We start from the raw sequence: 13,793 nt of genomic DNA, 5'->3' as shown, positions 1-13,793 counted from the left end.
CGCTGGCCTAGCTTGTCACTTCGGCGGTGGCCCGTGTCCTCAAAAAAGCTGATGGGGGGGGGGGGGGGGGGGGGGGGGGGGGCAAGGGACTCTGTGACATTTGTTCGCCCAACCCCCCCCCCCCCCCTCCCCCCAAAATGAAATAATAATAATAATAATAATAATAATAATAATAATAATAATAATAATAATAATAATAATAATAATAATAATAATAATAATAATAATAATAATAATAATAATAATAATAATAATAATAATAATAAATGAAATAAATACATAGAAATAGAATAAAATAAAATTACAAGTTTAAAAAAAAAGATAAGATTTAAAAAAATGGTCCCCGGATTTTTTTTTTGGGGGGGGTTGCAACCCCCCCAACCCCCCCTCTAGATCCGCTTCTGTGTAAAAAAATCTACAAAACAATGGAGTTATCATAGATGTTGAATATGCTCTCACAGAAATATAAAAAGAACACTTCATTTGTACATAAGTCTCATTGTTTAGATACTGTACTACAAGACAACATAACAGGCGGTGGGAACTCTTTTGGATGGGTTACCGTCTCACATGGGAAAGATTCTTCAAAGAAACACTTTTTAAAAATTTAGTCTTTAAACTTCAAAGATTTGAATGAAAAATGGGGGATATAAAAGAATTCACAATGCGGCAATATCTCTGGCTTCTGATTGCCTATAAATCTAAAGAACATTCAATACACCTTATCTCCTATTGTATGTACCACATAACTCCTTTTAAAAATAAGAGAATGTCTTGAGAAACAAAATTGATTAGCAGGGCTTCTATTACTGAAAAAGGAGTTTAATGAACATTCTCTAACAATTTTCATGACTGAGCAATAGTAACAAAGGGTTTTAAGCATCCCAGTTATGTAGACAATATCTCTGAGATGAGACTGGCCATGGATCATTCTATACATTGCATCTGTTTTTATATTGTCTGTCTCTCAGTGTCTTCTTCCATGTATCATTCAGCAAACTCGATAGCCTTAGATTGGAAATAGAGTATTGAAGTACTTATGTCATATTCACTCATTGTCAAGGTGTCTGGTTCCAAACAACAGAGCCTGTGCATGAGGTTCACCATAGAGCAGGGCAAATTCAATGTATGGGGGCTGTTGTCATAACCACACCATTTTTTGGCACAAAATTGATTGGAACCAGCAACTTTAGCAACTTGGCCAGTTTGACATCATACTTTATAACCCTACACAGTAAAATAGAAACCTGCGCACCATGGAACTTTAGTGAATTGTTAAGGACGGCCATTTTCAAAGCAAGAAACTTCATCAATTGCGTAAAAAATGCTGTGTCAATTGTGATCCAATTATTTTGCAGGTGCACACGATAGTCACTGGTTGTAGAGCATCCATGAGTTTTCTTTCCAGGATCATGCATCGAATCTGATGTGTGCTTTCTCTTTGCTTGCTCGTCCTGCTGTCTGTAAAGATAATAGCAATATTATTAGAAAAAAGTTATGTGAGACATCACAAAATTATTCACCATGGCCCTGTATTATAAAGATTAAGCGTAAGATCAATCCTATGCTTGATTCATTTATAATCTAGCGTAAAGTTACAATCAATTAAAAAAGATACGCCGGATTTTACACTTGATTTCAAGCATAACTTTCTTTATAATATGGGTTATCAAACTTATGCTTGATCATAAATACAGGGCCCATGTGTGGCAGTGTTTATAGTCCAGACATGTACTGACAGACTGAAGCTAGCTGCTAATTTTCTTATCACCAAAGGATGCTGTTTTGGTGATTCCTACATCATAATGCACCCATGGATCTGTTCACCAAAACTGTCACTGTTAAGTGTTTTTTTGAAATTAATGTGCAAGATATTAAGTGGAATGAGATGGATGGGTCATGTGTTGGGAAGGAAAGATAATGAACCTGGGAACTGATAGTGGATGGCATAAGAGGGAAAGGAAGACTGAAGATTTCAGGGAAAGGTATAGTGAAGAAAGAAAGCAGTAAGGTTGGTCTAAATAAGGAGGATGCTCGAAACAGGAAGAAGTGGTGGGAGGGAATGTCATCATGACGCGAAAGTCAGTAACCCTTCATCAGAGATAAAATGCTGACTTTAATAAATGATGATGATGATGATGTCACCACTCTCATAAACTGCTGATATAGTGACAATAAACTATTAGACTAAAGTTGCGCGTTCAATGCTTACTGTAAATTTATAGCTCTTATTCATCTGTCATAATACAATTTTGAACAATCCACTTAAAGGCTGCAAATTGAATACAGTCACTCGTGCAGACAAGATACTGCTCATCATAGCAAAGAAAAAAAAAATGTAGCAAAGGGCTTTTACAGACCAAATCTCTCCATAATCAATATACTGTCAAACCTGCCTTGGTGACCACCTGTCTACAAAGACCACATTTTTCGTTTCCCTTGAAAATGGTTTCTCATTGAAACATGTACTATAGGCACTTCTACATAAAGACCATTTTCTTTTCTTTAGACAGGTTTCACTGTGTATTTTTAAATTTGATGAAAAGAGTCTTATGTGGGCCATAGACCAGGATAATGAGATTTGTCTACATGATGATTTGTGTTTGCGTGTTCCTGTTGAGTCTGTGCAAATAGTACTTCTCTAAACTTTCCTACAAATGTAAGTCTTATTTGTCTTTGTCCGTGTTGTGCGTGTAGAACTTCTTACCTTGGTAACTCCCCTCTTTTTCTTCTTTTTCTGCTTTGAGCCGAGCTTGATTTGGCGATCGCGAGATAGTTTCTCCCAGTACGCTTTCTCTTCAACTCCTGCAACAATAACAAGAATAAAAGTCTATACAAATTTCTGGAAATACGGAAAATTGAAATCTCAATAAGATAACTTCTCTTTTTGTCTTGTTTTCCCGAGTAGATTTGAACTTCCTCATATATTTTGCAAATTTGTCCTGCCAAGGTAACTGGGGAAGACGATAAGGTTTCTTCTGGCTTGCATAGAGAATGTACAGCAGTGTCAACTATTGTTCAGGTATAATGAAATCCCCCGATGATTTTACGAGATCTATGTAGGCACCATCATAATCTGATACTTGAAGTTTTTGATTTCGAAACTATGATTTCTATCAGACATTTCAGTTCTCCACTCATTGCAATTTTTTAGGGGAACCGGAAGTGCCTCTGCCAAGTATCACCATGGCCTGTGCTGCCCTCTATGGCCAAATACCATAGTTGCTGCAGCCAGAATTGCGTACTACGCTAATGGAGGGTTAAACCGTGGGTCAAAACAAACCTTTTTTGTGATTCAGGGCCGTAATATTCATATTTCTCCTAACATCTATGCACAATGTATAAGACATTGGTACTCTATAGGCATATATTTTCACTTTAGAGTGGGGAGGGGGGGGGGGGCATGAAAAACCATACCACAGTGCTCCTAAAATAACTACTTACCTGTCACCATGGACAATGAGATGTGTTCTGATGCAAGATGAGCTACGTTGGTTTCCTCAAGAACAACCTTAGGTCCATCAGCAGTCTCAAACCTTACAAACCCTTGAGTGTGGCCTTCAGGGAGGTCTACATAGGCAACAGGTGAGATGGTCTGAAGGTGCTCCTGAGGATAAAAACAAAAGAGGTCATTTTCAGTGATTTAGTCAAGCACTGGAAGGGGGTATGTCCTTCAGGGAGATCTACATAGGAAACAGGTGAGATGGTCTGAAGTTGCTCCTGAGGATAAAGACAAAAGAGGTCATTTTCAGTCAAGCACTGGAAGAGGGTATGTCTTTCAGGAAGGTCTATGTAGGAAAGATGATCTTAACCTGTCCAAGAACAAGGACATAAAGAAACATAAAGTCCTGAAGAGTATTATAATCAATTCCTCCTTGGTAATAACCTTCAGAAAGATCTTGAACAGCCTTAGAACCTTCACAGACTCAAAACTTACAACCCCTTGGTGTGGCCTTCGGAAAGGTACACATAGGCAACAGGAGAGATGGTCTGGAGTTGCTCCTCGGGATTAGAAAAATAAACAATATACCCCTTTCTATGCAATGTTACAGAGCAATCTAGTCTCTAAACTCTCCAACTCAAAACTTAGAAAAGACTACTGTCTTTGAAGATCATGCTCAAGATAGTGATTAGTGATATTAGTCAAAATGGGTATTTTCTTATGTTTGTCTTATGCTTACTAAACAGTAGTGGGGTAGGGTAACGAAATATTGATATTTTCTTTTTGATATTTCTTCATGATAAATTAGCTTCTTAAATACTTTGTACACAAGTAAACATCGTGCATGAGCTCTTAATACAACAAAAATATATGCTAGAAAGCAGAGGGTTCATGGAATTAAGCCATTATATTTCTATATGAATGAAGCAGACGTAAACAAAACAAAACAAAACAAGGTGGCAGACAGGAAAAAGGGAAGGAAATAGGAATGTGGGAATTGAAACTAACAGGGGTGCAATACATATGGATACCTGTTATTTCACTCCAAATCTTAAAATATCATATTTGTACATGGGCACATAGGGAGATGTGAGTTGGTCTAGCGGCACATTCACTTGGTCAGCTCTCTGTCTTCGCCTACAAACTGGCTCAGGCGACCCCGGTTCGAAACTGAGTCACGTCTTTTGGATGGTGATGTTAAAGGTCGGTCCTCAGACGTAAATAATCATATCTGATTGATACACGTCTGTAAAAACCCAATTATACACACAAACACAGCACATGGACTCCAGACCTTCTATGGAACTAGTGCCCTAGAAGACAGGTAAGTGTACTTAAATGCAATATGTGAAATCTTGTTACAATTATATGCATACCTTGGCTTCCTTTCTTGATACACTAGGTTGCAGGCATTCTAGTTTCATGACAGTCCCTTCAGTAAACACAGGTTCATTCATCTTGGACTGAAGGGGAACCTCCGGCTCTTTGAGCTGGGGTGTATCACTGGCAGGCACCTGCATGTGGAAGCAGAGAGAGAGAGAGATAGAGGGGGAGAGAGAGAGAAAGAGAGAGAGAGAGAGAGAAACAGAAACAGAAAGAGAGGAAGAGGAAGAGGAAGAGAAAGAGAAAGAGAAAAAGGAAGAGAAAAAGAAAGAGGAAGAGATTCAAGATTAATCTCGCTACATATTCAAAATTGCTTTCGATTAAACAATGTCACAAGAGTAAAATTGGAACCCATAACCTAACCTAATTTGAATACATAAGAGCTTTCTATTTGAATTTTTTTCTCTTGTCTGTTCAAGTTTCAAAATAGTTAATGGGTCATATCACTGCAGTACATTTGAAACCTTTCAATCTCATCTGAATTTGAACAAGTAAGAATTTTCGGATAACTTGACTCATATGTCCTAGTTCAGCTATAAGCATTATCAAAGCCAGATTTCTTACTGAAAAGAAAAGAAGAAAAAAATAAATTGTGGAGTTAAGTACTGAATCTGCAATCTTAATTTGATGGTCAAATGATGAATAAAACCATCCTAAAAATGATCTTCTATTTAAAATAATATTGGTTTTGTATACATCAATCTACAGTCAAAATACAATGTACATACATATTGTCTTGTAACATTCAATGCCATAGAAAGCAACAGATGCGCAAGCAGAATGCTGGGAGTGCTTTCCCTCCATATTCCTTGCATCAAACCTTGATTTGTACCACTGAAGTTTATCTTATTTTTCTATAAGGCTGTTAAGTTTCCCCTTTTCTTAACAAATCTAATGATTCTTTCACAGTAGAATACTTAATTTGTGTAGCACATACAGACTTTTCAGTGTTGTGCACTACAAAAGTGTGATTTCATTATACATGTATATTATAAGATAGATAATGACATACCTGTGATTTTGTTTGAGTTCCTCTTCTGAATATGGGCATTGGATAATGCATTCTTTTGGTTTGTTTCATCTGAGCTAAGCTCTCCTTCTGAAGTGTAAGGTATTCATCCTTCAACAGCAACCACTCTCTCCTATTAAATAAAAATAAAATCCATTTTCCAATGTCAGCAAAACTTTAAATCATTAAGTGTAGTTACTAGAAGTGATGGCAGAGTGTGAATACATATGCTTTTAATTCTGCAATATTATAATAATGACTTTGAAAATGGTTTTCAGTACAGAATCGAAGCTGTGGAAACCCCACACATAGCATTATCACGAGAAATATAATGCTAAGAAATATTTCAAAGTGTATGGATTATTTGGCCTATCAAGGAATTAATATAAAGTTTGATTTGAGACAGGAGGAAGTACAGGGGTAGGAGGATGCACAAGAGAAAAGAGAGAGGGAATGAGTGGGAAGAGGCAGTGAGAGGGAGGGAGGGGAGGGGAAGGGAGTAGCAGAGAAAGAAAAGGGAGAATATTGATACTTACTTAGAAATAACTCTCAGGAAAAGAGCTTCTTCATCCTCTTGAATCTTCCTCATTTTCTTCTTCCTCATACGCTTCTTCTTTTCTAGACCCTCTTCATCTTTTGTCCCTTGTTTCTTCGCATCTTCTGCCTCATTTCCTCTTCGTTTCTTGATCATCATATTACCCTGGTCGCTGTCTTCATCCTCGTCCTCTTCCTGTTCTCGTACACTCCATATGTCCCCTTCGCTAAAACTTCGCTTTCTCTGCATCATCTTGATCTTGGCCTCACGTAGGGTTTTGGGCATCTGTGCACGTCCCTCCTCTTCCTCATTACCACAACTCTCACTCAAGGAGGTACTTTCCCTTGCTGATTTGTGGCCCCCCGAGCTGGATTCTTCAAGTCGCTTCCGCTTTAGCCCCTTCTGTGAATCTGATGATTCGCTGGACTCGACTACAACGTTTCTCTTCTTCTTTTCGAAACTTTTGTCACTTGAAGAATCTTTTAACCTCTTGTTTCCATCTGAATCTGCTTCTCCGTCCTCAAACTGCCTTTTCCTTTTCTTCGTTCCTTGATCATCACCTACCGATCCTGTCATATTAGTCCCTCCTGCTTTCTTTGTACCATGTTCTGTAACTGCTCCTACCCTGTAATCAGTCTTGAAGTCTTCAGATCCTCTGTCTGGAACTCTCATTTGCGGATTTCTGGAGAGATGTCCCTTGCTCTGATCAAATTCTAAAGGCACAATTCTCTTATTTCCTCTCATCTTGGGGAATTTTCCAGCTCGGTCCATCATATCGGGCGGGGGATTGTTCATCAGCTGCATGATCAGGAAAAGCAAGGAATAAAACAATGATTTAACCATTTAAAGCAATACCAATTGAAAGAACTTTCTGCCCTAGCAAACTGTTACTAACACAGCGCCAAATCATTGTCAACTTTCTAACAGTGCATAATCCAATAACTAATTTCCACTCCCCAGACAGAGGACTCGATGCAAGAATCAGCAGCGCAGCTAGGGAAGCAGCAAGTCAAAGGACCAAACTGCTACTGCTGACCTGAGATACCGCTACAGGGGACTTTTCGGTAGTGCTTCTAGTCCAGTATGGCAGTAAACCTCTGTAACCTGTATAGATTTTATATTAGTCAAATCCTTTCCATCTCAACATAATGCTCAGCCCAGCATATAACTATAAGTCGATGCATTGCTTACATTAAAAACTTAGTGACTATTATTACTAGTATAATAGCAAATTTGCCTGGCTAGATAATTTGGGGATAGCTAGTCAAAAGAAATATAACTACTTATTGTATTCCTTATATTTCTAAGGGCAATATGACAATGAAGCAAGAATATAACAACACACACCCACCCCAAAAAACTATTGTCACAATCATCCCTAGGCAACTACCTAGGGAGTATTACATACTACTGGGTACGGTGAAACAATACACAGGAGCGGTGAGCGATTTAGCTCTTGTGAGCTCCAAAAGTGCTCTGGTAAACTTCAAAAGAGATCTGGTTAACAAAATACAATAGAATAATGTACAATTGTTCTCAGAAAATCACACTTTTCTATCAACAAATCCTAAAAGAGCCCCCTTATTAAAACAGAAAAGTCCTTTTTTAAACTGGCTGGGTAGTTGTAGAGGGGTATTTGTCCGAGTGGGGTAGACTTTGGGGGTATCTTCCTAGTACAGTACTAATACACACCTCACATGCTTGATCTGCCTCCTCTGGAGTTTCAAACTCTATGAAAGCGAATCCTTTGATATCTGAAGTAGATTTGTAGCGTGGTAGACTGACGTACACCACTTTACCACAGTATGAGAATGCTTTCCTCAGCAAGTCATGGTCGGCTTTCTTTGGTAGGCATTCCTGGGAGAAAAAAGAACATCAGAAACATTTCAATCTATGTTAAGTGGCAAACGCTCAGTCCTCGGATAGGACATTAAATGGAGGCCCCGTGTAGATGAGAGTCACCACCCTGGCACCAGTGGTCCACCTGCACACCTCCAATCAGTTATACCGGGAGGAGAGACCCGAGGGTTACAGGGATTCAGTTCGCTTTTCGCCAAATACTTAATAATATAATAATAATAATACTCTAGCACTATGACACATTTTTGTCTTCTTTTACTAATGGTGCCAAGCAATTTTCCATATTTACTTGTCATTCCCTGCATGAAAACCAACTCTCAAATCCATTGCTTCTCACTGATAATAATGGCAAAGAGATAGTGCACTAAAAAGATATCAAATCTATTGGCCCACATTAAATACATTGAAATGTAAATTGTTCTACAAAGTACAAATCATTAAAAAATTAATCATGAAAAAGAGTTCAGTCTACAAACTGAAAATTATGCCAAAAACTATGTCTATAACTTTTTCTTTTGTCCCTCTGTCTCAAACAATACTTCCCTAAAAGAGCTCATTTGCTAAGTGGAAAACTGAAAATTGATCAAAGAAAAAACTAGATTTTCCAAAAGCCTTTTCTATTATTTTGGAAAGCATTGAGGTTTTTATCCTGGTAACCCCCCCCCCCCCCATCTCTCCCTAATCCTCTCCCTTCCTTCCCCTCTCCCTAACAGCAGAGTGAAAACTTACCACATATACAGTGCAGTCGTCAGGATCATACTTCGGTGGCTTCAATGTTTTTCTTCGCTTCACATAGAGCTGATCCTCACTAAGCTTCAGGATGGCGGATAGCTGAATGGCTGAAATGACCATCTTCCTATCTTCTGTCATGGATAACAACTTATTAAAGTTGGCTATGATGTCCACACTTATATCTGAAATGAAAACGATTGAAATAAAATGTTTTACATATCTTGATCAACGTATAGGATACATAATTACATTAATACAAAATATTTTTACTGTCTGCTACAACAGTGAAATAATCAAGCAAAGCTCAGTGCATTTAAATCTTTACTTCAGGGGTCCTTTTTAATTTTCCTGTTTTATGTAACACTAACTGAAAAGTTGTTATGGTCTTTGCATCTGAATTTTTAAAATAAATATAATAGAGTTCACAAATAACACGGCAAAGTATGAAACACTGTCGCCTTGACAGCCAAATGATAAAAGCCATTCAAAAACTTATTGTCTGTATAATATTTGTTCTTGAGGCCATTTTAGGGTGCCCTATACCATGATCTCATCCTAATAACAACTTGAGGAAAATCATGAAATCGTTAGTGATGTCCTCTTCACTTAAAATTCAAATCAATGACAATGAACACTTTATATTTTGATATTTAATGCATCTTTAATAATTAAACAAAATCATTCAACAAGTTTCGAAGACGAAGTTGGGGTGTTATAAGCAGTCTCAGACTTACATCCATCTTTACTTTTAGCCATCTCCTGCTTTAGAAATCAGGGTGTTATACGCAGTCTCAGACTTACATCCATCTTTACTTTTAGCCATCTCCTGCTTTAGAAATCAGGGTATTATAAGCAGTCTCAGACTTACATCCATCTTTACTTTTAGCCATCTCCTGCTTTAGAAATCGATCCTTCCTCAAGTTGGCATCACTGAAGTAGAACTCAATCTGCTGACAGACGTCAAGCGCAAGTTTCTTATGACGTTTTCTACGCTTCTTCTCCATAGAGGTGTCTCCTGGCAGTGAGCCGTCTTTTGCTTCTGGTTTATTTGCCATCATGCTTTTGACCTGCAAATGTAGAAGCAATAAGAAATATATGGGAAAACTGGTAATAGGGCCTGGGATCAAATAACTTCATCTGCTTAAATCTTTTGCCTAAGATGATAAGATTATTTCAATTTCTGTAGGTCTTCTTTTCATTTCCTAAAAACAACAAAGTATTATATACTGCAAGTTACTTGTTGACACTCTGAGAATCTACAGCTAATGCCAAAGGTCTATACATTAAGCGGGATTGACAAACACACTCACAGCACAGGTCAGGGAATGCACTACACTGTTCACTAAACTGTTTTGCCTTTTCTTTTTTTTACATGATTCATTTATTTTTATTTTTTTAATAATACAAATATCTAATCAATTTTGTCAAAATTTAAACAATAAACTTTAAAAAAAAAAGTAAGAGTCTAGACCTAGGTCTAGGGTCTAAATAAGAATTTTCTGTCTCTTTCGTTCGTTAGCCTCTGATTTGGGTAGGGTCGGAGAGGAGCCAACCCTACCCAAATCATCAGAGGCTAATGAAAGAAAGAGACAGAAAATTTGGTCTATCTCTCACCCATCCAAAAACACATAGATCTAGACATCTAGATCTAGGAGTAGGAAGAAAATGAAATTGAACTGGAAGCCCGACTGCTGAAAACACAGCATTCTTCCAGAATCTCGGGTAAAGGTAAAGGTAAAGGACTTCCCTGTGGTATTTTATAAAACAAAAACAGGATTTGAGCCAAGTTAACATTAATGTTAGGCCTACCGTACAGGTGTCTACGTGTATGAATATTCATGGTTGCATTTAGACCAAAAGCTTTAGTCTCTCTAAACGTCGGTTGTTCCACTGAGACTACGTCTGGCTAGACCTCAGATTAATGTCAACAAATGTCAGTTTTATTAAAGAAATGACCCATATCAGACGGTTATTGTATTGAGACGTAGTTCAGATATATAAGACACGTGCATGCGTGGACTTTATTAAGTCATTCAATCCCGTAGGATACATACATGTATATCATAACATCCCCTTTTTTTTCAAATTTAAATGTTAAGTATTGAATGTACACTTATAACCTTTTGCTAGATAAAAATCTTTCCTTTCTAATATGAAAATCTTAGAAAAACTCTTAAATGATTTTCTTTGAATAAAACTCAAATATTTGTTATTGTTATTAAACTTATAAATTTCATACGATTTTGGAATGTGAGGTCAGGTTGATCATTTGCTAACCTTGTTCAATATTGTTACCCAATTATTTGTACTGTCTGATACAACTTTGAGTAAATAGGTGCACTTATTCAACTCAAAATTACACTCAAGTATAATCAGTTACTACTGTTTTCCTAAGCAATAATAATAACTTTTCACATTGTTTGTATAAAACACTTGTTACGTGTCTCTGACAAATGTTACAGTAATTTGAACTTATTGATCTCATTTCAATGTCTAAACATGATGATAACATGATGTAACAAATTGTCGCCTCGTTACTCGTATTCTGCTTAATTCTGCTTAATTATGAATCAATGTCATTTCACTTTCATCTGCTATGATTACTATGAACTTGTATTTCACCATAATAAATGATGAGTACAGCTCTGGAACATGAATCAGTTATTTCTGTCTAGATCTAGGTTGCCTTTGACTATTTTGAGCATCTGAACTTCAATTCAGTCCCACACCTTATCAATTGCGTGAGGAAATTTACGAAAGCTATACCGATTTGCCTAAACTTCACTCATTCTCTCATTCAATTTTGTTCTAAATGCTGATAAATGTCTTGAAAAATCTCACCATTACCTATTCTCAGGTCTGATGGGTTTCCTGGAAACGGTACACGAAGCTAGCCACTCTAATTTGGTATCCTCAAACTTCAAAGGAGCGAGTTTTCTCAATCTTGCAAGCTAGCCCCAAACGATGACCCGACGGCTTGCGATGGCGAGTCCATGCTCCAGCGCCCTCGAGGCCCGGTCGAGATCGACCGACTGCAGCCAATGAAATCCCAACATATGGGGCCACAGCACAGTTATGTACAGGGCTCGAAATTACAATTATTTATTGGGGATCTCCGTTAAGTTCAATTACCAAAAGTCAAGTGCAAGTACAAGATATTTAAGAAATACCCTATTTGCTTTATATCATTGAACCCCCCCCCCCCCCCCCCCCCCTTGGAATTAACTCTGGTGCAGACTACTAAGAATAGGTCCTACTGATTAATCGTCATCATTACATTTATTATGACTCTTTGATCACATCTATTTTTGAACTTACTTTGTCAACCACCGGTATGTTCTTTATTGTGCAAACAATTGATATATGAAATGGAATAAAATCAATCAATCTCCATTGATTGTAGGCACCACCAAGCTCCCCCCCCCCCCCCCCCCCCCCCCCCCCCCCTCCAGTACCCATATGAGTCTTTCCTAACATACTACTCCCATCTTGTCTCCCTATACCTGAGCTCATAGAGATATATATATTGAAGACTATATATAGTATATGTCGCTTAGAGACTTTGGTGAAAAGCGCTTTATAAGCACGTTTTATTATTTATTGTTATGTCCCAGCCCCTCTGTGTACATTTTCCCCTTCCATTCAGAGAGAAGAGCTAGGAGGTAGTAAAAAAGAACACACATATAAATACAGATTTAGAGAGAGCGAGAGAGAGAGAGAGGGAGGGAGGGAGGGAGAGAGAGAGAGAGATATATATATAGAGAGAGAGAGGGTGGGGGGGGGGGGGAGTGTGAGTGAGTAGGGAATAGAGAAAGTAGATATAAAAGGATAAAATTGACAGAGGGGAGAAGATAGTGGAACTGGAGCAAGTGGTAGAGAAAAGACAGCAAGAAAAGAGCAAGAGAACACTGGAGACAGAGATGCGTACCTTTAATAATCAGGAAAATGTAAAAACACAATTTTTTACACCATTGCAAGAAAGTATTCACTTTCTGAAATAAAGCAAAAGTCGAACAGGTAATTTTCTTTCAAGATGTTTAATTGTGATGAAATTTTTCACGATAGAAAAAAGGGTGCATATAGTATAACATAATTTCAGTACCATATAAAAACAAGTAACTGACTAATATTATCCTAAAATAAATCACATATTTGCAATGGTATATATTTGTCATTGTTTTGAACACAGCTAGATAAATATATTTCAGAAGGAAATCAAATCATTTGCATTTTCCTTGGAATATGATGAAGGCAAAATTTCATTAAGCAATCTATAATTAGTTTAATAATTTAGTTTAGTAAATCCATGGCATATACCAGAACAGGCAAACAGAAAATGTTGATTTTAAATTTTAAGTTTTTTAACATGATTGTGATACAAATCTTCAAAAATGTGCACTAATAGAAGTAATGGACATTCAGTGTGATTTGCGTAAACCTGGTAACATTCTAATAAACTAAGGTATATTACATTCATTGATTTCTTTTCAACAATTTCCAAATAAAAATCTAATCTTTTTTAATTCTTGTTCATTCATAAATGGACCACAAAACCAATTAGTAATAGATAGTCATAATTCATGACTCTTTTATTTTTATATGTGTATATAATGAAGTTAAATGAGTTAATGATGGACAATTAACTTCCAATTTGTATGAAATTTCTATTACTTGGAATACAGTTATGTTCACATGAAAGCAAATTCAACTTGTTTGTAATTTAGTACTTCTCTGTATGTCTTTGGGAACAAAATACTCCTCATTCCTCCTCTTTAAAACAAAAACAAAAACAATAAAAAACTAATGTATACAAAAGTTGGTAATTAATAAAC

The 13,793-nt window shown here is 37.1% G+C and overlaps 1 protein-coding gene across 3 annotated transcripts; it reads right to left on the bottom strand.

Annotated features, from left to right (window-relative positions):
* Positions 1-647: 647 nt before the first annotated feature.
* LOC589145 (la-related protein 7) lies at positions 648-11,949 on the bottom strand. 3 transcript variants are annotated; one of them, XM_030979960.1, is made up of 10 exons: positions 11,803-11,949; positions 9,830-10,028; positions 8,959-9,143; positions 8,062-8,226; positions 6,371-7,167; positions 5,838-5,967; positions 4,819-4,956; positions 3,445-3,607; positions 2,708-2,805; positions 648-1,461 (listed from the first exon to the last, which is right to left on the bottom strand). In XM_030979960.1, the coding sequence occupies exons 1-10, from the start codon at positions 11,803-11,805 to the stop codon at positions 1,411-1,413; spliced, it is 1,929 nt and encodes a 642-aa protein (XP_030835820.1). In that variant the 5' UTR covers positions 11,806-11,949; the 3' UTR covers positions 648-1,410. The 3 variants fall into 3 exon arrangements, with proteins under 3 accessions (XP_030835820.1, XP_030835821.1, XP_030835822.1); XM_030979961.1 differs by having other exon boundaries at positions 11,809-11,949; XM_030979962.1 differs by lacking the exons at positions 9,830-10,028; positions 11,803-11,949 and adding an exon at positions 9,696-9,774.
* Between the last annotated feature and the right edge of the window lie 1,844 nt (positions 11,950-13,793).

This window comes from Strongylocentrotus purpuratus, unplaced genomic scaffold (assembly GCF_000002235.5).
Source record: "Strongylocentrotus purpuratus isolate Spur 01 unplaced genomic scaffold, Spur_5.0 spur5_scaffold_10, whole genome shotgun sequence".
NCBI lineage: Eukaryota > Metazoa > Echinodermata > Echinoidea > Camarodonta > Strongylocentrotidae > Strongylocentrotus > Strongylocentrotus purpuratus.
The sequence above is the reverse complement of the archived record's forward strand: the minus strand, read 5'-3'. Positions and strand labels throughout refer to the sequence as shown.